The following is a 24,856-nucleotide window of genomic DNA, read 5'->3' as shown; positions in this document are numbered from 1 at the left end:
CTTAAAAACAGCATACTACAGGGACACAGCCAAATCAATGTTTATTGCACACAATAACTAAACTATGGAACCAGCATAGATGCTCTTCAGTAGATGAATGAATAATGAAAATGTGGTATATATACACAATGGAATATTATTCAGCAATAAAAGAGAATAAAATCATGGCCTTTGCAGGTAAATGGATGAAGTTGGAGAATATAATGCTAAGTGAAGTTAGTCAATCCCCAAAAAAACAAATGCTGAATGTTTTCTCTGATATAAGGAGGCTGGTACATAGTGGGGTTAAGAGGAGGAGCAAGGGAGAATTAGAAGAACTCTAGACAGGGCAAAGGGGTGGGAGGGGAATAGAGGAGTTATGGGGGTAGAAAAGATGGTAGAATGAGATGGACATCTTACCCTAAATACATGTATGAAGACATAAATGGTGTGAATATTCTTTGTATACAACTGGCAATATGAGACATTATGCTCTATATATGTAACATGAACTATAATGCATTCTGGTGTCATATATAACAAATTAGAATAAAAAAATGGGCTAGGGGGCTGGGATTGTGGCTCAGCGGTAGAGCGATTGCCTTGCACTTGCGAGACCTGGGTTCAATCCTTAGCACCACATAAAAATAAATAAGTAAAATAAAGGTATTGTGTCCAACTACAATTAAAAAAAATGGGCTAGGGATGTGGCTCAGTGGTAAAGTGCCACTGGATTCAATCTCTGGTACAAAAAAAAAAGAAGGAGGAAGAAGAGAAGGAGGAATAATAATAATAATAATAATAATAATAATAATAATAATATGCTTTTCAATTAGACTTCCAGTTTGTCTAAATGCTAAGTTAGATTACGGGTCCTTATTATGGAATCAAGGAATAGAGTATCCTCAGACCAAATTTAGTTTAACATAGGGTAGTGTGAGTATTTCAGATGAATAATAATCAAAAGAATGCCTTTCCTTTTTGAAATATTTTTTAGATGTGGTGAACCTTTATTTTATTCGTTTATTTATATGCAGTGCTGAGAATTGAACCCAGTGCCTCACACATGCTGGGTAAGAGCTCTTCCACTGAGCCAACAACCCTAGCCCATGCCTTTGCTTTTTATTAGCTTAGTTCTATAGTTTTTGGATTCAGATTTGGATAGTCTCAGAACTTTTGTGGCAGCCTCAAACATCATTGGGAAGTTTGGTTTGGACTGAGACTGGACACTGGAAAGCCTTAGAAAGATATGTCAAAAGGTTAGATTTATTTAGGAATAATCACAACAAGTGGAAATATTTATCGAATGCTTCCTATGCTCAGAACATTTTTCTTATTTAATTATTATAATAATATGAGGAAAGTTTACTATTATCTCCATATTATAGAAAAGTAAAGTAAAAAAAGAGATTAAGTTACCTTTCAAAGTAAGTGGTAAGTATAACATTCAAATCAGGTAGTCTATCCCAAGTATATAAATCAATCCTGATTTAGGGTCTAAAATATACGTATAGCTGGAGGTGTAGCTTGATGGTAGATTGTATGCTTAGTATGTACAAGGCCTTGGGTTCAATTTCTAGTATGAAAAATAAAATAAGGGCTGGGGATGTGGCTTAAGTGGTAGCATGCTCACCAGGCATGTGTGCTGCCTGGGTTTGATCCTCAGCACCACATACAAACAAAGATGTTGTGTCCACTGAAAACTAAAAAAAAAAAAAAAAAAAAAATTAAAATTCTCTCTCTCCTTGTTTTTTTTTTTAAATAAAGAAAAATAAAATAAATTCAAAGTTAACTTAAAGCCACTTTAAGTAAACTTGAAATTATAATTATAAAACAAGTTCAGGGCTGGAATGGTGGTGCACACCAGTAATCCTGGCCATTGGGAGGCTGAGGCAGGAGGATCTAAATTCAAAGCCATATTGGACAATTTGCTAGACCATAACAAAAAATATATATTTTAAAAGAGACAGGACAGAGGATACAGTTCAGCTGGTAGAGTGCTTGCTTTGCATGCACAATCCCATGGGTTCAATCCCCAGGACCCCTCCCCTGCCCCCCCCCCACATAGTACAAATTGTTTGGCCTGCATCTTTACGAATACACCAAAACAATGGAATCACTTTCATCTTTCAAGTGTAAAAAAAAAAAGAGGGGGGAGATGGCTCTTAAACTTGTTTTTTTAAATAACTTTAAATTGGAAGACCAAGTAAACATATACCGCAAAAGCGTTAGGAAAAGGAAATAAAATTACTAGCACCCGCCTGTGCCCTGCTCTTCGCTGCCCCCAGTAGTAGTTTGAAGTTTTTTAGTGAGATGAAGTGTTTCTAGTTATAGCTATTTATGTAACGTTTACTGAGGACTTAAATTGAAACTGACACTGCTAAATGTTTTAGGTACAGAGAAGAACAGGACACAATGTGCTTTTACGAGGCTTAGAGTATAGAGGGGAAGACGTATAATCTCATGTTTGTCAATAATAATACTAAATTTCTGCAAAAATAAAATGACACTTTTCATTTTGGGATTCTTAGGTTCTCCCAAAACAAATGCTCAAAGCAGGGCTGGCGCAATATTAGAACAATACCATTTCAAAACACGTGTTAATTATAAATTTAAAAATACCACGTTAGCACTTGTCAAATGTTTAATCCTTTCAAAATTATCAAATTCTCCTGCTCCGCGAGTTGGAAAGGCGCACTCGCCAGGAGTAACCCCGACACTGCTATCAGATGTTTGGAGGATCACGTTTACTTAAGGATTCTCGTGAGTAGCCTGGAGAGTGGTGCATGTTGGGATTTGTAGTCCTAACAGGACAAGGACGCTGCAATTCCATTAGGAGGCACTTCTCTCATTGAAACTTTGTTTCTCAACAGTTAAATTAAATCCTAAACTAGAGCATAACTTGACAAGCCTCACCTCTTCCTAGATTTATTAGTCTGCAGCTAGGCTCATTTACGTTCAAAGCTTAAACGGACAGTGAGCTTCTTCACAAGTCTCAAAAAGACTGGCCTGTTTTCTGTATTGGGCGGAGCTCCAGGTGGAACTGAGCTACGATTGGCCAGCTTCTGACCAGAAGAGGCGTTTTTCTATCTACTTGGGGGAATGTCTTTTTCCAATGCACCATTTTTTTTTTTTCTGCTGAGGGAAATCTCGCGATATTTCAGCTAAAGGGACCCGAAGAGGCGTAGTGAGCGGCCGGGGACTGTGAGGGTGGAGGGCACCGGAGCCGGCAGGGGACAGGTCAGGCTGGGAGGCGAGCGCGTGCTGCCTGCGCCACTTGGGCTCGGTCAGGGCTGGCTGACCTGGGCCCAGAGGAATTGTGCGGACAGCGCGGCCCTCCTAGCTGGTGAGTGGGCACCTGGTCGCGGCTGGTGAGTGGACCCGGAGCTTCACCTGGGCCTTCGCGCGCAGTGACAGGTGCGCCGAGGAGCGCGGCGCTCCACCGCTCGCCGACCCGCCCCCTCCGGGCCTAGCCTGCCTGGGCACGGGATGAGCCGCGGGCCCCAGCTGAGAGGCTCGTGCTTTTGGCGCCTATCACTGTCTGCGTCGCCGCGGAAGAGCGGCCGCCGCCCCTAAGGGAAGGAGGAGGGCAGCGGCCGCTGACCCCGGGCATGAGCCGGACGCGGCGTCTACTGCTCGACTAAGGCGCCGACATGAACCTGCACCAGGTGTTGACCGGAGCTGTGAACCCTGGCGACCACTGCTTCTCCGTGGGCAGTGTCGGCGATCAGCGCTTCACGGTGAGTGAGTGAGACTCCCGCGTCGCCCTAGACTGGTTCGCGCCCGTGAGCCAGCCCGGCTGGCCGGGATCAAGGACCGAGGCCAGGAGCGCCTGGTCGCTCCCTCCGGGTCCCCTTCACTTGGGGCCCAGGTGGACCTGGCCTTTGAGAACGAAGGTGGCAAAAACCATTTCGTTCTTTGGGGTACCGTGTAGAGCCTGAAATCATGTTAGAATGTGTTAGGATTTAAAATATTTTTAGTCTTATTTCCTTGAACCACAGTGGTTGCCAGAGTCATTTGTCCAAAAATCTTTGTTGAGTAATGAGTTGAGGGCTTTTTATTTTCCTTTTCCATAGTCCTAAATTGTCAAATGTAGAAATATTTGAGATTGATCTCGGTTTTTATTGTAAGTTAAAGTATCTTTGTAGTTGAAATGAGTGGGTGTCTTAAAACAATTACTAATTGTTTGCTATCAACCCCAGCACTGAGTGAAAGCTGCTTTTCATTTATTTTTCTTCAGATTCACTAAGGAACAACTTTGGAAAGAAAAAGTATTTTAAAAGTAACTCATTTCTACCATTTTTTGAATTTCACATATAACAGTCACGTCTTTGAAAACTTTAAAGATTGTTTGAATTAATTACTGAAAGTTGCACCTTGTTTTTCAGTATAACTTCTTTTTGCTATGGAGTAGTAATTCCAGGTTAAGGGGTACTCAAAGTAACTTGATTTTTGTTGGTCTTCCCATGTATTATAAGGAGGACCGCCCCACATTTGCTGTTTATCAATACAGTGGCATTTTCTGCCTTAAGTATGGTTTTTGCTATAGTTTCAAACTGTAAATCAGTATTGTAGGTGATACCTTTTGTCTAAATATATTTGTAATGATGATGACTTTTGCTACAACTTATGTAGATTATCTCTTAGTTGTGATTAAAAGTAACATTTTATATAAGTGAAACAAAGTAAATAGCTTAACAAATGCCCCAGGTTTAGGAGGCTTAAATTTCTAATCTTACTGTCTAACTTTGACTTTTTCTGTGTCCTTTGTTAGAATAAATACCCAACATTTAATATGGCTTAGGCATTTAATGCGTAAGTTCTACTTTTAGAGTTATGCTAACCTAGCATTTTGCTTTCAAATAAAGACTATTCCTTCCCTGTAGAGTGACTCCTGCACACCTTAGTTTGCACTTGACAGTAGTAATTGTTGAAATTCTAATTCTAAATGTTTACCTAGGCAGAATATTCAGGGAAAGAATGAACTCTTAGGGTCTGAGCAACTGTGTTCTCCTTATAACTGGGCATTGCTCTCTATTCTTGTTACTTAAAGGAAGGAAATAAGCCTCATCCTTAGGGGTTTTCCTAGTGGGGGATTATAGGATAGTAATGTTGCAATTTGTATCATCTCCTGGAGTTATATGAGCACTTTGTCCAATGTAAGATTTTTTAAAAAATTTTATATGTATACATATATTTTAATTGTCTATGGATTATTTATTTATTTGTTTGTTTGTTTATTTATTTATTTATATGTGGTGCTGAGAATCTAGCCCAGTGCCTCACACATGCCAGGCAAGTGCTCTACCACTGAGCCACAACTCCAGCCCCAATGTAAGTTTTAAGAAATTTTTAAAGAAGGCAATCAGAATCTATGTAAGTACTTTCAGATTACATATACAATAAATATTTAAGGACGCAATCTTTAAAACCTTGGTGAATTGCCTCTCTGTTATTTTTTAGGAGAAGTCAGTTAATGTGCCAAGAATTATATGGTCATCATACACCATCATGTGGCTTGTTCCTCAGTTCTGTTTTTAAAAATCTATTTCCCTAAAGTAGGCTTTAATCATCCTCCTGCAAGCTTACTGCAGATTTCTCCCAGATTTCTGGAAACAAAAGAGTAAATAAGTTTTATTTTTTGTTTTTGTGTTGTTGCTGTACTGGAGATTGAATCCAGAGCGCTCTACCACTGAGCTACCTCCCTAGCCCCTTTTATTTTTTTATGGTTGAAACAGAGTTTGACCAAATTGCTGAGGTTGGCCTCAAACTTAATAATCCTTCTACCTCAGCATCATGAGTAACTGGGATTATAGGTGTGAGCCATTGGGCCTGGCTCAATAAATAATTTGTGTGTGTGTGTGTGTGTGTGTGTGTGTGTGTGTGTGTGTGTGTGGTGTGTTTATTTAATATAAAGAAATTCCAGCTATCTTTAATTTGGGTGGGTACTTGAAGGATTATCAGTCATGTTTTCTCTATTGCAGCCAGTCAATCCCTGACTCTCTAACATTATATCCATGGTTCGTTAGAAGCTGGGGTTCTTGCTCTTAATTTCCTGAATACTCACACTCATCTCAAATTGATCTCTCTTTAAATTGCCCTTTTTTCTGTTTCTCATGTTAAAATACAGAATCTATGGTTTACTCCTTGAGTATTGTTTTTAACATCTTAATTATTATCATCATTATTATTATTATTTTTGGTGGTAGGGATCAAACCAGGGAGGGCTTGAATCATGCTGGGTAAGCACTCTTCCGCTAAGGTACACCCCTAGCCCAGATCAGTTGATTGTTCTTTCTTTCTTTGCAGATAGCAAAAATTAATGGTAGATGACATGTGAAGACTAAGAATTGGTCGCAATTACAGTTTTACTTGGGGTAGGGATATGAAATCTTCTTGCAGTACCCCCTAGAAAATTCTTTTATCCCTTCTGGTGCTTTATGCCGTAAGACATTCCTGGGTTTGTAATTCCTCACTTTGCGTATTTCCAAATAACTCACCTGTTTTAGCTTTGGAAGATTCTAGAAGTGAGATCCTGTTTTCTCAATAAAATGTGAAAGGTTTTAAATTGAAATGAAATTGAACACCACTTACCATGTTTTCTAGATTTTAAAACATGCAATTATTAATAGAGGTTAGTGTACTTAATATTAGATTTTTTAAAAATACTTAAACAGACATCAAACTATTTTGATTTTGCCCTTAGTTAGAAGGGTTCTAGTGGGCAGTGACCATGTATCACACTTTATTTGTACTTTTATTATATCATTAACTAGTCTTGCCTTGTGTATTTATTTGTGTGTCTGCTGTGGCTTCCTGGCAAGTACCTAGAATAATGATTGAGGGAGTGGTGATGCCTTATAGTTGAGTCATTACATGGCTTTAATTTCTAGCATGGTTCCTTATAGTTATCTATGAGCAAGTTCTTTTGCAATCTTTTAAATTTCTTTTTTTCTCTCTGGTACAATGTGACTGCAATAGTACTTACACATTGTTACATGAAAAAGTGCACAGCTCTAAGTTCATGGCTTAGAATATGTAAGACTCTTTAAAATGTCAACGTTTATGAAATTAGAGTTATAGTCATTATAATGCCTCACACTAGAAAGTGCTTGATAAATAGTGGTTGATTGATTATATGGATAAAGAAGCCTTTCTGCAATATGATTAATAATTACTGTTTTAAAATAGCTTTATAATTTAGATTTGAACCTAAATAAAATATTTCTGTTAAAGTATTTATTTATTTATTTATTTATTCATTCATTCATTCATTCTTTATGTGGTGCTGAGAATCGAACCCAGTGCCTCACGCATGCTAGGTGACCACGCTACCACTTGAGCCACATCCCTAGCCCCTAAAGTTTGTTTACATTTTTCAAAGCCAATTGTTATGCATTTTATTATCAACACAAGTAAGCAATTAGGGAAGTCTTCAGTACACTAAATCAAAATTCTTTTTTCCTTGGTTATTGGAATGCTTCTTTTACCCTATTTCCTTGTTAATTTACTTCCAGTTTTTTAGCGAAAATATGTGAGCTATCTGATCTTGATCTGTTGACAATTTTTGGTTTTTAGGAAAAAATATTGCTTATAAAAGGCAATAAGAGAGGCACTGTTAATGAGAACCTCATATTTTTGTACATACTTCGTGTTGAAACTGTTTTGAATGAAATGGAAAGGGAGTTAATTACCAAGAGACAGAAAAAATTGTGCTAATATTTAGGACTTCATTTTTCTGATTTGGAATTTTAACACCTTAGCTATAGGAGGGAAAGGTTTCATTTAATTTTAGGCAACTCAGTGTTCCTAGCTAAGGGGACCCAGATTAGAAATCACAAGACTTGCAGCTATGTGATGCTGGTAGATAAATGGGGACTGAAACAGCATTCTCCTTTTTCAACTCTCTGTGACAGGAAGCAGGCTTTAGTTTAACTCTGTTTTGTTCACTGTAGGGACGCCTGATTGGGCATAATTGCTACATTGGGAGGATGGGAAACAATTTTTATTTTATTTTTTGGAAGGAGCCACATGAGTTTTTGTGAGTGGGGAGAATGCAGAAGGTGAAAGTTTGCTGTTGTTCATATCTGGAGAAATAAATATGTTTGTAGTGATTATAAGGGCAATACAGACTTACTTTTTAAAAAGTTTGGCTTTCTTTATAAAACATTATAAAATTAAAGTACCTTTAATACTAGTACTAATTCTCAGTATTTTAAAACAATAATAAACATTGATTACAACATACCAAACTATGTCCTAGTCATTTAACTAGGACATATACTAACAATAAATTCTTCAGGATCTTCACCTGATATGATTGATTAAAACAAAAGGTCAGTGAAAAGAAAATCCAAGTATCTTACAGAAATCTAGGGTTTCCAAAGTAGAATATTGGCTCTTACAGTCTTGAATATTTTTTGAAATTTAGAATATTTGAGAAGATTCCCTGTCAAAATTTAAAGCTAAAAATCATGTTTGATTATATGCTTGATAGAATACATTTGCCCCAGGTTTTCCTATGCATCAAGTTAGCAAACCTAATGTCATGTGTGCCTAGTACAAGGATTTTCCATTGGTTATTAAAAGAACGTTCTGATTATAGGTGTTTTGATAGAAGCAGTTTGTGTACCAATTGTAATATAGGCATATTACCTTTTTGTTTGATAAGACAGTGCCATGTATCCTTTTTTGTTTATTTGTTTATTTATTTATTTATTTTTCATGTCGCTGGGGATGGAACTCAGGGACTCATTCAAGAGCTACTACGAAGTTATTCTCCCAGCCATTGAATTCTTTTTATAGTAGTTGATTCTTTTCTTTTTACTGTAGATTTGTAAGGTATTTAGATCACATCAATTCATATCATATCTGGGTTCCAAAATGAAAATAGCTATAGGGAAATCTGACCTCGAATCTTGCCCTTTTTAATTTTTGTTAGTATAGTTAGTATTACATATTTAGATTTTGTAATTTAGATAATTTGGCATGAGTTAATTTAGCATCAATCTTTGATGCAATATTCTTTAACTTTTCTTGACTCTTTGCGTTGAGTCTGATCAAATCACAAAAACTTGATCACTTCTGTGTTCATTCTTACATCCCTGATTCTTTTTTATAAAATATTTTTCATCACTTTTTTTATACTTGTACATAGATACAGTATCTTTATTTATTTTTATGTGGTACTGAGGATGGAACACCCCCCCCATCTCCCCCCCACCCCCCCGCAAGTGCTCTACCACTTGAGCTACAACCCCAACCCTTTCATCGATTTTTTAAATAATTTTATTTATTTATTTTTAAGTAGTGCTGAGGATTGACCCCAGTGCGTCACATGTGCTAGGCAAGCTGAGCTACAACCCTAACCCTTTCATGGATTTTTAAAATAACTTTATTTATTTATTTTTAAGTAGTGCTGAGGATTGACCCCAGTGCCTCACATGTGGTAGGCAAGCACTGTCACTGAGCCACAGCCCCAACTTCACTTCCCTGATTCATGAGCACTCCTAGACCATATAATAAAATTGTGTGGAAAATAAAGTCATGTTTGCCAACTTCAGATGGGACTTCAAAGCATCACAGGAATCCTCCCACCTGTTTTAACTTTAGTGTCATCTTCTGAAACCTCCCACCCCAACATTCTCTTATTTATATAAGCTTACTATCTGGAATCTGTCAGATCCTAACTCATTTTCAGTTTTAAGCTGAAAAATCCACTTTTATTAGTATCCATTCCTTCTCTCCTCCTGGTACAATTAAAGGGTTGTTTTCTGCATGTCCAGGCTTAATTCCTTTTTCTTTGTTCTGGATCCTATCGTTTCAGTGTGGCTCTAGGACTTTAGTCCCTTCGTTACAGTGTATATACTCTCCTAGAAGTTCTAAAACATGTTTAAAATTCTCATCTTAAAAAAAATAATCAACCAGAAAACTCTTGACAAGTTGTCTCTGACTTCTTAGCTATAATCCTTGAATTGTCTATACTTGTTGCAACTTTCCACTTGTGTCTTAACTCCCTAAATTCTGGCAGTGCTTGTCCCATTTGTCACCAGCAATCACCTTCATGCTAACTTGAATCAATAGGTTTTCTCCATATATTGCTTTCTCTTTGTCATTTGTCATATTGAGCATGTTGAGCATTATGTTTCTCTGGCTTAGTTATACCATATTCAAAGCCTGTCCTGTAATTCCTTGTTTACTTGTCATCTACTTAGACTGCATTGTCTCTGGTGGCAATGACATCTTTTTATTTTGTTATTGCATTTCAAACAGCTGTCAGATAGAGCCTTGTACATACTGTGGGGACAATTGGAAAAAAGAATCTGTGCTGGAGTCAAAAGAGCTGCTCCATAGGTTAAGTTCACCTTAGTCAAGGCCTACACACCTTCTTTTGGGCTGCCTTGCCTTCCCCACATTCCCAGTTTAGAATCTTCAAAATGTAAAATTTTGGCGACTTAAAGGTATTAGGGTAGGGACATGGGATTTTTAGCTTCCGTTCGACTTTCCACAAAAATAGCACTCTTCCTTTATTCATTATTTCAATTCAGTTAACATTTATTGATGCCATTTCTTTAGGAGTCATTGTTTATTGGTAGTCAAAATTTTGAGTCAGAACTTTTTAAAAATTGAAACATAATATGTTAAAGGAAAAAAGCTAGTTGTAATACTTTTTTTTGGGGGGGGATACCAGGGATTGAAGCTAAGAGTGCTTAATCACTGAGCCACATCCTCAGCCCTTTTTATGTTTTTTATTTCGAGACAGGGTCTCGCCCAAGTTGTTTAAGGCCATGCTAAATTGTTGAGGCTGGCTTTGAACTTAGGATCCTCCTGCCACAGCCTCCTGAGCTGTTGGGATTACAGGCATGTGCCAACACACCTGTCATGGTTAAGGTAATACTTTATCCAAACATCTTCACACTTAGGTCTCTGTGATCAATTGGCTTCTGGATGGTGTTAGAGATGCAACCCAGGACCTTGTGCATGGTAGGCAAGTACTCTACCACTAAGCTGTATATTCTCAGCCCCAAATTTGCTTTTATAGAAGGAATAAGAACCTATCAGTATTGACCACACATAAAGTGTGGATAAGAAAGATCTGCAGAGTTGAGGACCAAGGTAGACCTTACAATTTTATCCACAGTTCCTCTTGCTTACCTTTTCCTTTTAACTAACTGGACAAATTGAGTCTGTGTGTAGAGGTTTTCAAAAGCATAAATTATGAAGGATTTAAAGAAAGTGTTCATTTGGAAATATTGAGTTTTTATTGCATTTAAAATCCTATTGTATACAGTGTGGGAAAGAATCACAAATAAGCTGGATTCTTGCCCTCCGGAGCTAACTATTGAATTGCCTGGATTGCTGACTGTCATAAAGATTTATTTCCCAGAGGAAATTTTTTGATGTAGCATTACAGTATGTATTTTTAGAACAACTTTGTTGAGATGTACATGTACTATAAAGTTCACCCTTTTAAAGTTTATATTTCAGTGGTTTTAATATATTCACAGAGTTACACATTAGTTAGCACAACCTAATTCCAGAACATTTTTCTCATCCAAAAGAAATCCCCATTTACTAATAGTTAGTGTTTATTCACCCCAGTCCTACTTACAACCATTAATCTTGCATATATTTCTTATTTACCTCTGTCATCTTAGTGTCTCTAGAATTTCACTATTCAGGATATTTCATATAAAATAAATCATATAATAGGTGGTCTTTTATATTTGACTCTGTTCACTTTGCATATATAAAAAAAATTTTAGTTGTAGATGGACACAATTTCTTTCTTTCTTTATTTTTATGTGGTGTTGAGTCGAACCTAGTGCCTCATGCATGCGAGACATGTGCTCTACCACTGAGCTATAACCCCAGCCCTGCATAATGTTTTTAAGATCTGTATTGTAGCATGTATCAGTATTTCATTCTTTTTTATGGATGAATAATATTCCATTGTATATTTTATTTGCTCATCAGTTGATGGACATTTGAGTTGTTTCCCCTCCATGTTTATGATGAATAATGCTGTTATGAGCATTTCTGTTCAAGTTTTTATGTGGACACATATTTTTAATTCTCTTGGCTATATACCTAGGTGTGAAACAGCTATGCATATGGCAACTGTGTTTAAATTTTGGGGAACTGCCAAATTGTTTCACAGTTTTCATCAGTTTACATTCCATCATCTTACATTCCCATCAGCAATGTAGGAGGGTTTCAATTATTCTACATCCTCACCAACCCTTGTTGTTTTCCTTTTTGAGTGTACTGGGGATTGAACCCAGGGGCACTTGACCACTGAGCTACATCCTCAGTCCTTTTATTTTTATTTTGAGACAGGATCTCACTAACTTGATGAGGCTGGTCTCAAATTTGTGATTCTCCTGCCTCAGCTTCCTGAGTTGCTGGAATTACAGGCATGTACCCCTGTGCTTGACTATTTTCTCTTTAAAACAAAAAGCAAAACAAAACAAAATTATCCTCCTAGCTATGAAGTGTAACATTGTGGGGTTTTTTTGTTGTTGTTTGTTAGTTTTTTGCTTGTTTTGTTTTGTTGTTGTTTTTGTGAACTCAGGGTCACTCAACCACTGAGCCACATCCCCAGCCCAATTTTGTATTTTATTAGAGACCAGGTCTCACTGAGTTGCTTAGCATTTTGCTGTTGCTGAGGCTGGCTCACACATATACAGCACAAATTTTCATATTTCTGATATAAAGTATGTTTATACCAATTTGTATCTTAATCATACATGTACTTTGGATAGTGATGTCCATCACATTCCACCATCCTTGCAAACCCTCTGCCCCCTCACTTCCCCTCCCACACAGCCCTATCTAGAGTTTGTCCATTCTTCCCATGTTCCCCCTCCCTACCCCATTAGGAATCAGCCTCCTAATATCAGAGAAAACATTAGGCATTTGTTTTTTGAGGATTGGCTAACTTCACTTAGCATTATCTTCTCCAGTGCCATCCATTTACCTGAAAATGCCATGATTTTATTCCTTTTTATTGCTGAGTAATATTCCATTGTGTATATTTGCCATATATTTTTTTTTTTATCCATTCATCTACTGAAGGACATTCAGGTTGGTTCCACAGTTTAGCTGTTGTGAATTGTGCTGCTATAAACATTAATGTGATTGTGTTCCTATACTATGCTGTTTTTAAGTCCTTTGAGTATAGACCTAGGAAAGGGATAGCTGGATCAAATGGTGGTTCCTTTTCCAGTTTTCCAAGGAATCTCCATACTGCTTTCCATATTGGCTGAACCAATTTGCAGTCCCACCAGCAATGTATGAGTGTACCTTTTTCCCGACATCCTCACCAACACTTATTGTTGTTTTTCTTCATAATAGCTGCCATTCTGACTGGAGTGAAATGATATCTTATAGTAGTTTTGACTTGCTTTTCTCTAATTGCTAGTGATGATGAACATTTTTTCATATATTTGTTGATTGACACTTCTGAGAAGTGTCTGTTGAGTTCCTTGGACCATTTATTGATTGGGTTATTTGTTTTTTTGGTGCTTAGCTTTTTGTGTTCTTTATATACCCTAGAGACTTAGTGCTCTGATGTGTGAGGGGTAAAAATTTGCTTCCAAGTTGTAGGATCTCTATTCATCTCACAGATTGACAGACTATTTTTTAACTGCATTTCATTTTGTATTACTTATTAAAATTTTGTGTAATTAATCTGGATATGGTGGTGCATGCTTCTAATCCCAGTTATTCAGTAGGCTGAGACAGGAGGATTGCAAGATTGAGGTCAACCTTAGCAACTTAGTGATACCCTGTCTTAAAATAAAATATAAAAAGGACTACCATTTGACCCAGTTATCCCACTCCTCAGTATATACCTAAAGGCCTTAAAATTATCATATTACAGTGATACAGCCACAACAATATTTGTAGCAGTTAAATTCTCTATAGCTAAGCTATGGAATCAGCCTAGGTGTTCTTCATCAGATAAATGGATAAAGAAAATTTGGTATATATGTACAATGGAATATTTTGGAGCCATAAAGAAGAATGAAATTATGGCATTTGCTGGTAAATGGATAGAACTGAAGACTATCATGCTAAGTAAAATAAGCCAGTCCCCTCAAAACAAAGGCCAAATGTTTTCTCTGATATGTGGATGCTAACACACATACACAAACCCAACACAAGGGGTTGGGGTAGGGTTAGGGTTTAGAAAAAGGGGAATGAAGATAAGGAAGAGAGGATGGGAATAGGAAAGATAGAAGAATGAATCAGACTATGGGATGTAACTTTGGTATGTTCATATATGAATACAAGCCAGTGAAACTCCACATCATGTACAACCACAAGAATGAGATCCTAATTAGAATAAGTTATACTCTATGTATGTATAATATGTCACAATACACTGTACTGTCATGTATATCTAAAAGAACAAATAAGAAAAAGTTTAAAAAGTGCTGGGTATATAGCTCAGAGACAGATGCTCCTGGGTTCAGTCCCAATTACCCCCCCCCCCCACACACAAATTAAAAACGTTTTTGTGTAATTGGTTTCAGCCTGTTTATTTAATGAATTAATGAAAGTTTACCCAACATGTGTATAGTCTGCTATAAATATCTACTTGTTTGTGATAATGAATGACAGTGGTTGTGTCTGTAACATGCCAGGTTTTTGTAGAGATGAACTGCCAAGAATAAAATAACTACTTAAGGAATCTTCTAAGATTTTGTTAGTTGTTGATAACAAAACAAAACTGGAGAGAACAAGTTAATTACTCTCATAATACTGTCAGCTGTTTTTAACTTGTTTTGTGGCTTCTATATAATTACAGAGGATCCTCTATCTGTACTATCTTATTTCCACAGTTGAAGGCATTGAGTGACCTGGAGTTTATGTATTTATCAGTATAACAAAGTGGATATTCATTTTGCCTTATCTATTTCATGTCAAATAAATTGTTTGCTAATTTAAAATTGCCTTAGTTGATGCTGTCCAGCAGTCGCCTGCTGTGGACTGATAGGTCTCACAGGATCCCAGCCCCTGCTTGTAGCCTCTTCTCTTCTTAGTGCCCCATGGGCAGGGATCACCATGGTTCTGGCATGTGGTCCTGTCACCCTGGACTTTCTTCCTTCCCAAAGCCCAAAAGGATGCTCAGGCTGGTGTGTGGTAAAAAGAAGCTGATTGATAGAATACTAAGTGTTTTCCAAGGCAAATGAACCCGGAGATGGTTAATATCCCCAAAGCTAAAATCTCTTCATTTACTTTCATAAAAGTCTTCTGCCATCATATTCATTAAGGTAGACATCACTGCAGTGCACTCTGACCTTCCAGTCCCAAACATTGTAAGTAGACTTTGCAGCAGTAGCTGGATCTAGCAAAACCTCCAGTGTCTCCTGTTAGATTTAATAAGCATTTCTTAAGATTCAAGACTATTGTCCTTTGGTCATCTTACTGGTCTTCACATTTTAGGTGATTTCAGTGTTTACTTTCACAATGAATGTTTCTTAGTCACCAAACCTGGAAAACTTTGATATCGCTAATATTCTGGTCATGAGCATATCTGCATTTCTTACCTGTAAAGATAGACTCAAGTCTCTCACAGCGCATTACCTGAAATGCCTAACAACGAGCAAACCACAAATCCTTGCAGTGATCAGAGAACTTAAATGTCTGCTTCACCTTGATATTTTTGATCGAAGGCAACTCAAATCAGAGCTAGCTTTTTATTTGATACAGAAGAAGGATATCCTGCCAAATATTTCCCTGGATATTTCTGGGGGCAATTTCATCACTGATGGAGCTGTAGAGTTGTTTATACCACAGTAGTCCATAATACAATTTGTGGGACTCTTAGCTACAGATATTGTTTATTCTGACTTCTTTACTACATGACTTGAAGATTTTTGGAGAAGCCAATATGAGTTAGGTTTCTGAAGCACTGAGCTGATATAGGAACAGGTCATGTTTTATGAAGGAGTCTCTTTATAGGTTCTTTTTTTAATATTTATTTTTTAGATGTAGATGAACACAACACAATGCCTTTATTTTTATGTGGTCCCACCCGTTCTGGGCGAGCGCTCTACCGCTGAGCCACAATCCCAGCCTTCTTTATAGGTTCTTCATAGAGGTGTTTTTAATGCATATAATCATGCCTGCCATTTCAAAGTTTGTTACTATAGGAATAAGGACTCATTAGGGATTTGCCAGTGCAGTTCACAGCCAGTGGTTGTGCTCTCAACACGTTAGGGCCTGGCTCTGATCAATGCCTGTTTACCTGTTTACTTTTTAAGACTCTGAAAAGTTTTTCCTATTACCAACAGTTATAGAAGTAGTGTCTTCTTTTCTTAACCAGTTTAAGAATTCTTGTGGATATTCTATTTGACAGGGTTGATACTGCCAAGTTGGTTACATAAACAGTGGCAGTGCTCATCACCTGGATTCCAGTACTGCAGCTGTCACCTGAGCAAATTGCACAACTTCAAGAAGAGCTCTTCATGGAAGTTAAGGAACTTCTAGCAATAATAAAACAAAGATCACTAAGAATGTAGATGTTGTTACCCTCTTGTTATTTTGAAAGCTCTTTATTATCTTACAGAGTTACCAGGTGACTACAACATATCATTGAAAATCAAGGATTGATGAGCTTTTTTTTTTTTTTTAAAGATAGAGTGAGAGAGGGAGAGAGAGAGAGAGAGAGAGAGAATTTTTTTAATATTTATTTTTCAGTTATCGGCGGACACAACATCTTTGTTTGTATGTGGTGCTGAGGATCCAACCCGGGCCGCATGCATGCCAGGCGAGCGCGCTACCGCTTGAGCCACATCCTCAGCCCCAAGGATTGATGAGCTTTATCCAAGTTTTAGTGACTTTTTTCAGAGTCTTCAGTACAAAACAAAGTACTTGGTCTTTTAAACAACATAGCTGAAGTCAGAGTTCTTTTCCAATAGTGACTGAAGATGTGATGAAGCAAATCAACAATTTACTTCAAACCAAGGAATTAGCAGTGAGCTATTCTGCTGTAGTCTACCTGACAAACAGCCCTGGTTATTCTTTGACTGGCAGAGTAGTGTTCTTTTCTAGGATATGCTTGCAATCATGCAGTAATGGCCAAATCAACTTGTAAGAATGTTGGTAATGACCTACAGATCTTGCAATTCATTTTTTACACTCCTTGGCAACTTCTCTCAACCAACAGTTCAGCCTGGGCATTGTGGGCTATGTATCATGTCTGCAGGAAAAACCCAAGCAGATGCTTCAAAATATTAGTCGAAGAAGAAAGATTGCAGCTTTTTTATGGTATCCAGGAGCATAGTCAGGTAAACCCCCAAGTATAGTAGATAGCAATTTCCATTCTAGAGAACTGAAGGATGCATTTTATGAATTGTCAGAATCTGACTTTATTTGTTGAACACCCTTCTTACCCTGAGGGCTTTGAAGGTGAGCTCTGTTCCTCATCTTCAAGTCTTCTTCCCTGTCAGTAATTGAATATTGAAAACAGTTGTTGGAGTTTGTGTATTGGCTGTCTCATTGTCCTTTTCTTGTTGGTTTTCTATAACTTACAGAAAGGCTAGATTTGTATGGTCACCATAATCCCTAATCACATCACAGTAATTTTGGGAAACCCCTTCAGCAGTAATTTGGAAAAAATCAAATACAGTGGACTTTGTGGGAAGACCTGGGAGCTTGTGTTGGAATATCTGTGCCATTTATCTCTGGCCTTGAATAGTTTTTCCACTTTAGGAGTTTGTCAGGAAAATAGAATCTCTTTACTGGGAAGCGGAAGGACAGACCTACCAAGAGGACTTGGTATTTATGTTAAAATGTCTCAGTTGTTATTCCTGGTATGTGCAGCTACCATAAAAGAAGCACATGAACAAAAGATAAGAAATAATATATTTTAAAATGTTCTTTGGCCAGGTACAGTGACACAAACCTGTAAATCTAGCTATTTAGGAGGCTATGGAAGGAGGTTCACAAATTCAAAGCCAGCCTGGGCAACTTAATGAGACCTTTTCAGAATTAAAAAAAAAAAAAGCTAGAAATGTAGCCCAGTGGTAGATCAAGCATTCCTGGGTTCAATCCTTGGTACCTGGGGGTGCAGGGGACTTTTTTTTTTTTTTAAGAAAATAGAACCTCTTTTGCAGGAGGAAGAAAAGATTTACTTTCTTTTATTTCCCCACAGACACCTGAATACTTTTCATTTGAGAGGTAGAGGGAAGAGAAACGTGTGTGTAAATACAAATATATATATATATATATATATATATATATATATATATATATATATATATATGTATACATATTTTTTTAAATAGTAAATGCTACTTTATTTTTAATTTTTAATTTTTTTGGTCTCTGATCTCTTTATTTATTTATTACAATAGCTTTATTATTATTTATTATTATTATTATTTTTGCCTTACAATTCTTAATACACCTTTATACTATGACGTATATTTTTTTTCAAAAATTGTTTTTAGTATTTTCTTTCTTGTCTTTTCCCCAGCAATTTGATAAATTATACCAAGCTTGTATCAATATGCATACTTGGGATGCATGTGGGACATAGTGGGTTTAGAGCCTGAAAATGAGAGTGTTTAGAAGAAATATTATATGGGAATTGTAAATCTCAGTCCTCTAAAATTTAATTTGGTGGGATTATGACTAAAACTGGGAGGAAGAGGAAGGGCCAGAAAAACTGCTATACATTTTAGTGGGTGTTTTTAATCTAACATGAAGTCAAAAAGGGATGGCTTTTCTGAGATCCAGCTTTAATTACTGCACATAAACCCTTTTATCAACATGCTGTAGCATGCTCTGAGGAATAAAGTATGAATTCCTTCCTTGCCTAAAACAGTTTAAAAAATAAAATTGCCTTTTTCAGTATGTTGTGGATATTATGCCTTGGGGTTAGCATTAGTACAGTGGTATGGTTGAAATAAATTTTGAAATTATAGTTTCAGTAGACCCTTTATACTGTTACATTTTAAATAAGATGGGTTTCTTTTTCATTTCTAAGTTTTTCTGGATGAACCATATTTTAAAATTTAGTGAACAACTGTACTTTCCATTTTGGGAAAAAGTGAGACTAAGTGAAAAAGTATAAAAATGACTTTGATTTTGAGAATGAGATTTTTTTTCTTAGGGTTTTTACTAAAGACATATTTTACAGTTTTACAGTAAAGGGTAGAAATCATAAGGTCCTATCTTATTGAATTTTCACAAAGTCAACCTCTATATGAAATGACTAAATTGATAAATAAAACATTATAATTTCTGAGAGCACCCACTTATTCTCCCTCCTAATTATTGTTCCCCAAGTAATAATTACTATCCTGATTTCTATCACCCTAGATTAATTTCATTTGTTTCTTGATTCTGAGTAAACAAAATCATAATTATGTCTTGATTTTTAATGCATCATTGTAAAATTCATTCATATTCTTAACATTAAAAATAATTTTTTAAATTGCTACATAGCAGTGGCAAAGAGCAGTCTGTGGTAAGATCCTCTTGGAGGGTCCGAATGACCAAGTCATTTTCATAATAATGCCAAACTTAATTATTACTTCTCTCGCATGTATCCGTGTAGTTTTCCAAAGGCACTACCTGGAGACTAATGGAATATCTATGTATTATGTTTTTTTTTTTTTTAGTTTTAATTTCCAAGAGTAAATATTGATAAGCTAATTCACAAAAAATAAAGCTAATGGGTGAAGTGACTGACCTCAGTACATTTCTACGTATAAAGGATTCTTTTTTTTTTTTAAGAGTCCATCCTCCATCTCCTAAAACTTTAAAAACAATTTTTTTTTTAGTTGTAGATGGACATAATACCTTTGTTTTATTTATTTTTATGTGAGGCTGAGGATTGAATCCAGTGCCTCACAAGTGTTAGCCAAGCACTGTTCCACTTAGTTATACCCCAACCCCAAGTAAAAAGGATTCTTGAGACTAGAAAGTTTGAGAACCATTACTTTAGAGTATTCCATTGTGTGATTATGGTACAATTTATTGTCCATTCCATTGTTGATAGTATTTGAATTGGTTCTACTTTGGCACTATTATGAATAGAGTAGTGAATGTTCTTGTGCATATCTCTGGAGTACTCATGGACACATTTTGTTGAGTATTTTGGGGCAAAATTACTGGATCATAGGGTTTGTATATGTTTTCCAAAGTAATTGTACTATTTTACATTCCTGTCAACATTTATGGAGTTCCTGGTTACTTTACATCCAAATAAGGCTTTTTTAATTATAAGAAGAAGTGGAAGAAGATTGTTTAATTTATACCAGTGTGTCTTATATGGTGGCATAGTAGAGGGAGTAAGCATGTGTTCAGTGGCTTTACTTTTTATTATTATTATTAATGGCTTTACTTATAACTAATTAGTTCTCTCTCTCTCATGCATAGTACTAACTCAGAGACAGCCAATAACTCAGTCTAAGATATCTAATATTGAGCTGCACCTGGCTAAAGTACCTCCTTTCTTTATTGCATAACAAGATGTTCCTAGTTCCTTTTAGTAGAGAATAATAGTAGAGAACAAGATCAAGATGCTGAATGTGCTCATTGCTAGTAGAATGTCTTTGCTGCTTTCACTACATAGAATTAGCACATATCCACATCAACATGAAATTGTCAATATTTTGGAAAGTATGAGCTTATGCTAGTATTTCTAGTTGTAGTTGAACCTTACTGGCTCCATTATGCCTTTTCCACTTTCGTATCTTTGTACCTTCTAACATAGTGCAAACCTTGGCTCATTTGCTCAATCTGATAATACATTTAAAATTTAGTAATTGCATTGTCCATGCTATTACAATAAACAGGCCTACAAAAGGTGCTCAGAATTTATTTACCTCTCCCCACCCTGCTCAAGACTGAATTTCTGTGTTCTGGTCAAATTCTGTGTTCATAAGTTATTCTGTCCTTCTTGCTAGCCTTCCTTCTATAAAATATAGTATTCATTTAAAAGAGAATTAGTTTGTTTCATTTTGCTTTTAGTTATTCTTCATTCTTACTGGTTTAATTTTTGAATATCTGTCTATTATTATAACTAATGGATGGCAACAAACTACTGGATGGCCAAAAATAAAAAAGATGATATAACCAACTCTACTCCACACTTCATGAGTTGATATTATGCTAGTGATTTATTCTAATTTGTTATATATGACAGCAGAATGCATTATATTTCATATTACACATTTAGGACACAATTTTTCATATCTGGTTGTATACAAAGTATAGTCACACCATTTGTGTCTTCATACATGTATGCCACAGTCTGACTGGGCACAAAATCATGAGCCACTCACACCTTGTAGATTCAAACAGCAACTCTTTATTCCTGAACTCACACCAGCCCTCTACAAACACATTCTGGGGGAAAATGCACGTTCTCTGCAAAATCCACGTTCTGAATCCCAAATACTCTGGGAGCGGGCATTCCTGAGGAAGCAGGATATGTCCTATTCCCAGCAGGGTACACCTAAACCTGGAACCACCCTAAACCCAAGGATTGGGATACTTCCTATTCCCAGCAGGATACACCCTAAACCTGGATCCGCCCTAATCCAGTAGGATCCTCCTTAAACCCGGATCCACCCTGGTCCTTGAGCAGGGTCACCTTTCTCAAACATACATGCAATGTCACTGCAAATGTCCAAGGCAAGTCCATTTCCAGGAGTCCTTCCTCTAAGCAATATGGGGTACGCTGGCAAGGAAATTTCGATGCGTCATTCCTACTTGGCAATGGCTCTCAGCACATGTACTTAGGGTAATGATGTCTATCTTATTCTATCTTTTCTATTCACATCCCTCTCTCTTCCCCTCCCCCCCTTTGCCCTATCTAGAGTTCTTCTAATGCTCTCATGCTCCCTGCCCTCAACCCCATTATGAATCAGCATCCTTGTATCAGAGAAGACATTCAGCATTTGGTTTTTTGGGACTGGCTAACTTCACTTAGCATTATGTTCTCCAACTCCATCCATTTACCTGCAAAGGCCATGATTTTATTCTCTTTTATTGTTGAATAATATTCCATTGTGTATACATACCACATTTTCTTTATCCATTCATCTACTGAAAGGCATCTAGGTAGGTTCCACAATTTAGCTATTGTGAAAACCAAATGCTGAATGTTTTCTTTGATATAAGGAGGCTGATTCATAGTGGGATAGGAAGAGGGAGCATGGGAGGAATAGATGAACTCTAGATAGGGCAGAGGGGTTAGAGGGGAAGGCAGGGGGCATGGGATAATTAATGATGGTGGAATATGATGTTCATTATTATCCAAAGAACAGGTATGAAGACACGAATTGATGTGAATATTCTCTGTATACAACCAGAAATATGAAAAATTGTGCTCTATATGTGTAATAAGAATTGTAATGCATTCCACTGTCATATAAATAAAAAAATAAAAAAGAAAAATACACGGATACTTGAATGTTGAAAAGAAACCAGCTAGACAAAGACTAGGCAGATAAAAGTCAGGTAAAGCACCTTGAGATGGCAGGAAGAACAGAAGGAAGGGTAGTGTAGGGACAGAAACCAATTGAGAGAAGGAAAGAATAGCCTGGACATGGATTTGTAGGACAGTAATTTCGAGTATTGACTACAATAAGGAATTTGGATTTTATTCTGAGTGCAGTGGGAAACTGTTCAAGGCATTAAACCAGGGAAAATTGCCTAAATAAATATTTAAAGAAATCAGTCTAGGGGCTGGGGCCGTAGCTCAGTGATAGAGTGCCTATCTTGCAAGTATGAGGCACTGGGTTTGATCCTCAGCACCACATAAAAATAAATAAGTATATTGTGTTCATTTTCAACTAAAAGAATATTAAAAAAAAAGAAATCATTCTGTGAAAATGAAATAGAAGGGAACAAGAATGGAAGCAGGCAATTAACAGTAGTAATGCAGGAGAAAGATGATGGTGGGTTAGATAAGACTGATAGCATTCAGGGGAGGTAAGAGAAGTGGAACCATTGGTGTACATTTTGCAGATAGGGCTAACAGGATTTGCTGTTGGACTACACATAAGAAGAAAGAGAAATAATTCCAAATAAAGGTTTGTTTGTTTTTAAATAAACCATTTAAAATTGGTCTGTTTAAAACACAGTACTTGATACCTATATGTTCTACATGATAATGCTTCTTAACAGTTTTATCATTTTTGTTTTATTTTATTCAGGCTTATGCATCTGGATGTGACATTGTAATACTGGGAAGCGATTTTGAAAGATTACAGATAATACCAGGAGCTAAACATGGAAATATTCAAGTGGGTTGTGTAGACTGTTCAATGCAACAAGGCAAGGTTTGTAATCTTGTGGTAATATGCAGATTTGTTTTGAATATCAGGTTTTTGTAAGCATAATCTTGAAGTATGACTTTCCTGTTTAGACTTGCCTTGTTTCAAGGACAAGGTAGCTGCAATTTTTTTTTTTTTTTTGCATTTTAGAGTCTCAGAAATTCTGTAATTATAAAATTTTAAAATACGGTATAACATTTGATTTGAGAAACATAATACTACCTTTAGAATTGGTCTAAAACTTATTTAAAGATCAATTGGATTGAGGGAAAGTAATGACAAATATTCAGTTTGTAGGCTAGGGATATAACTCAGTTGGTAGAGTGCTTACCTCACATGCATAAAGCCCTGGGTTCAATCCCTAGTACCATAAAAAAAAAATTAAATTTGTTTATAACTTTATAATTTTTTAAAAACTATTTGGTAAAGTCATTCTTTGCTAGCAGGTAGTTATGTCCTTGTAACTTTTGGATAAACTTTGTGTTGAAAGGTTGATTGACTACTAAAATCTGTAATATTAATTTTCAAGTATATAAAAGAAATGAAAAACTTTGGCTGGACTTCTTTTTGCATATGAAAAGTTGAAAAGAAAACCTTGAAGGTAAAATAGCAACAGCAAAAACAAAAGAAACGGAGCATACAGATCAGGTCAAATACAATTTAAATTTTAAATACAATTCTATGTAGTACCAGTATGTGAGTCCTACTAGTAGGCAATATATAAGGTTAAAAAAGCTCTATATGTCGTAGATACATCCTTGTTTATAACTGGGCTGAATTTTGCCAATTCATTCCCTCCCTCTCCCTCAAATATTTAGCTACATTGTTTGTCTATTCCACTAGATTTTTTTTGGTGTGCCCTAGGACCTCATGCATGCTTAGCATGTGTTCTATCACTAAGCTATGCTCCTAACCTCACTGTAACATTTCCTGTGAGGAATAAAATTTATCATAAAAGAATCCACACCCCTCCCTTTAAAAAAGAAACTATCCTAATTTCTGATAAATCTGGCAGTTTGAAAAATTAGTATTGGGGACCTAAAAATAATCTTGGTAAAAGAATTGTGTATTGTTGCAGTTTTTACTTATTTGTTTTATTACTATTCTTTTTGTTACCTGCATCTCTTCAAGTTTCTCTCTTCTTTCTCTTTTTTAGACATTTTATTATTTATTACTATATTCCAAATATGATCTTTGTTATAGAATAATAAAAATCCTTGAGATTTTTTTTATTCTCTTCATGCCTGATTGACTAGCTTTGTAATTTTGCACTTTTTATTATTGTATAAAAACTTTTTATATTATCCAGACTCAGATAGAACTGGTTAATGTTGGAAATCTAATTTGTTAAGTTCAATGAAAGCTACATTTTATGATGAACTAAACTACATGTTAGTCCACATTAGGATGAAGGAGACGCTGGGTTTTATGGTCATTCTAATAAAAGGCAGGGGTGAGGGATGTAACTCAGTGGTAGAGTATGTGCATTAGACTCTTGAGTTCAATCTGTAGCATTCCATATATTTTTTTTAAGAATAACTTAAAAGACTAATAAAACAAAATGTTAATAA

General features: G+C 36.3%; 1 protein-coding gene and 2 pseudogenes across 7 annotated transcripts in view; all 3 read left to right on the top strand.

Moving 5' to 3' along the window:
• Positions 1 to 3,117: 3,117 nt before the first annotated feature.
• Positions 3,118 to 24,856, top strand: part of Dmxl1 (Dmx like 1) — a 163,450-nt gene continuing 141,711 nt past the window's right edge. For 3 of the 7 annotated variants that reach the window (XM_040273548.2, XM_040273549.2, XM_040273547.2), the window contains exons 1-2: positions 3,124 to 3,719; positions 23,166 to 23,291. In XM_040273548.2, coding sequence (XP_040129482.1) covers positions 3,633 to 3,719; positions 23,166 to 23,291 — 213 coding nt within the window. In that variant the 5' untranslated portion in view covers positions 3,124 to 3,632. Of the gene's footprint in view, positions 3,720 to 23,165; positions 23,292 to 24,856 lie in introns of all 7 variants that reach the window. The other 4 variants (XR_005728517.2, XM_078048599.1, XM_005338537.5 and 1 more) reach the window with 2 other exon arrangements.
• Positions 10,708 to 15,964, top strand: LOC144366032 (protein zyg-11 homolog A pseudogene; annotated as a pseudogene).
• On the top strand, positions 16,836 to 18,183 carry LOC144366029 (protein zyg-11 homolog A pseudogene; annotated as a pseudogene).

This window comes from Ictidomys tridecemlineatus, chromosome 1 (assembly GCF_052094955.1).
Source record: "Ictidomys tridecemlineatus isolate mIctTri1 chromosome 1, mIctTri1.hap1, whole genome shotgun sequence".
NCBI lineage: Eukaryota > Metazoa > Chordata > Mammalia > Rodentia > Sciuridae > Ictidomys > Ictidomys tridecemlineatus.
Note: the sequence above shows the minus strand (reverse complement) of the source record. Positions and strands in the feature narration are given on the sequence as shown.